This window comes from Asparagus officinalis, unplaced genomic scaffold (assembly GCF_001876935.1).
Source record: "Asparagus officinalis unplaced genomic scaffold, Aspof.V1 AsparagusV1_Un312, whole genome shotgun sequence".
NCBI classification, from domain to species: domain Eukaryota; kingdom Viridiplantae; phylum Streptophyta; class Magnoliopsida; order Asparagales; family Asparagaceae; genus Asparagus; species Asparagus officinalis.
This window is the reverse complement of record NW_017972577.1, coordinates 185,651-187,725: the sequence shown is the minus strand read 5'-3', so window position 1 is coordinate 187,725 and position 2,075 is coordinate 185,651. Positions and strand designations below refer to the sequence as shown.

The following is a 2,075-nucleotide window of genomic DNA, read 5'->3' as shown; positions in this document are numbered from 1 at the left end:
CGAAGTCTTGACTTCTTTTAACGGGATTGCTTCTACCCATTTGGAGAAGTAATCGATTACCGCCAAAATAAACAGATGTCCTTTGGAAGTTGGTGGTGTAATGGGCCCGACAATATCCATTCCCCATATCTCGAATGGCCATGACGCTGATGTTGGATGTAAATTCCCTGGCGCTTGATGGATGAAGTCACCATGGATTTGACATGCGTGACAACGTTTAGCATAGTCAACTGCATCTGAAAATATTTTTGGCCAATAATAGCCAATTCGTCGGGGGCGATCTCCCAACTTAGCCCCGGGTTGATGAGCTCCGCACATTCCGTCGTGAGCTTCCTTGAGAGCCTCTTTCGCTTCTTTTCTAGAAAGACATCAAAGCAAAACTCCATCATGTGATTTACGGTATAATGTCTAAGAAACTATGTCGTAATACAATCGGAGGGCTTTTCGTTTGATCGTGGCTGCTTCCTTGGAATTGTCAGGCAAAATTTCGTACATGACATAGTCAATATACGGAAATCTCCAATCCCTGGGTTCAAACTCCATTGTGGTTGCGCAAGCTTCTTCTGATGTGGCTTTGTTTGAGCGATCATCTGTAACAAGTTTAGAGTAGTACAATTCACGTCCTGTGATCGGAATTATTATTTCAACCCCTGGTGGCAATACTAATGAAGTTTCCAATGAATCTAAAGCATCTGCATAGGTGTTCTGAGCTCGAGGAATATATCCGACAAAGAAGCCTTTGAACTTCCGAGCTTGCTCTAGCACAACTGAGTGATATGGGATTAAATCCTCATTTCTCACTTCATTTTCCCCTCGGACTTGATTTACAATGAGTTAGGAGTCACCATAAGCCTCGAGATATCGAATGTTAAGTTTTTCAGCAAATTGTATCCCCAATAACAAAGCATTATACTCGGCCACATTGTTGGTACATGGCTCGATTAAGGAGAATCCTCTGGGGATCACATGACCTTTTGGGGAAACAATTACCAGTCCTACTCCAGCAGTGATTGGTCTATGAGGGTTTGCTCTGGATGCACCGTCGAAGAATAATTTCCACACTTGTATGCTTTCTTAGGTCACACATGCCTCAGCAACTTCGTCAGGTAAATCTTCATACAACTTAGACGATCCCGGTGCCGGATGATCAGCCAAGAAATCCGCCAAGGCTTGACCTTTGACAGCCTTTTGAGGTATGAATTGCATGTCATATTGTGACAAGAGGATTACCCATTTTGCCAATCAGCAATTCAGAGAGGATGGTTTCATCATTAAGACTCTCAAAGGATTTACCTTAGAAATGACGTGAATAGTTTGTTTGACTAGATAATGTCGCATATTTTGGATAGCGAATATCAGAGCGAGACATTCTTTTTCAACAGGATTATATCGGTGTTCACCTCCCATCATAGTTCTACTTAAGTAGTAGATGGCTTGCTCTTGCCCTTGGTCATTGTTCTGGCCTAACAAAGCTCCAAGAGAATGGTCCATGGCTCTCACATATAACAGGAATGGTTTTCCTGATATTGGAGCCACAAGAACCGGCGGTTGAGTAAGGTGTCTCTTAATCTCCTCAAATGCTCTTTGGAAGTCCTCATCCCAAACAAATGAAATTCCTTTCTTCATTAACTTGTTGAAAGGCTGGCAGCGTCCCGAGAGATTAGATATGAATCTCCAGATGTAGGCCAATCTGCCTTGTAAACCTCTGAGCTCTTTGAGATTCTTCGGAAACGGCATGTCTTGGATAGCACGAACTTTCTCTGGATCAAGAGAAATTCCCTTAGATGTAACTATAAATCCCAGGAACTTTCCGCTTGATACTCCCAGGAAAGATTTTGTCGGTTTCATCTTCAACTGATATGTTCGCATAAGGTCGAACATTATCTTTAGGTCTGTGAGATGATCACCTTTGTATTGGCTTTTCACTACTATGTCATCTACATAGCATTCAATCTTTTTTCGCAGATGATCATGAAAGATTGCATTCATGGCACGTTGGTAGGTTGTGCCTGCGTTTTTCAATCCAAAGGGCATCACAGTATAGCAATACACCCCCAGTGGTGTTCTAAAAGCAG

At 42.5% G+C, this 2,075-nt stretch overlaps 1 protein-coding gene across 1 annotated transcript; it reads right to left on the bottom strand.

Annotated features, from left to right (window-relative positions):
• Positions 1-408: 408 nt before the first annotated feature.
• LOC109827598 lies at positions 409-1,491 on the bottom strand. Its single transcript, XM_020394605.1, has 3 exons — positions 1,294-1,491; positions 1,086-1,185; positions 409-767 (listed from the first exon to the last, which is right to left on the bottom strand). The coding sequence occupies exons 1-3, from the start codon at positions 1,489-1,491 to the stop codon at positions 409-411; spliced, it is 657 nt and encodes a 218-aa protein (XP_020250194.1).
• Positions 1,492-2,075: the final 584 nt, after the last annotated feature.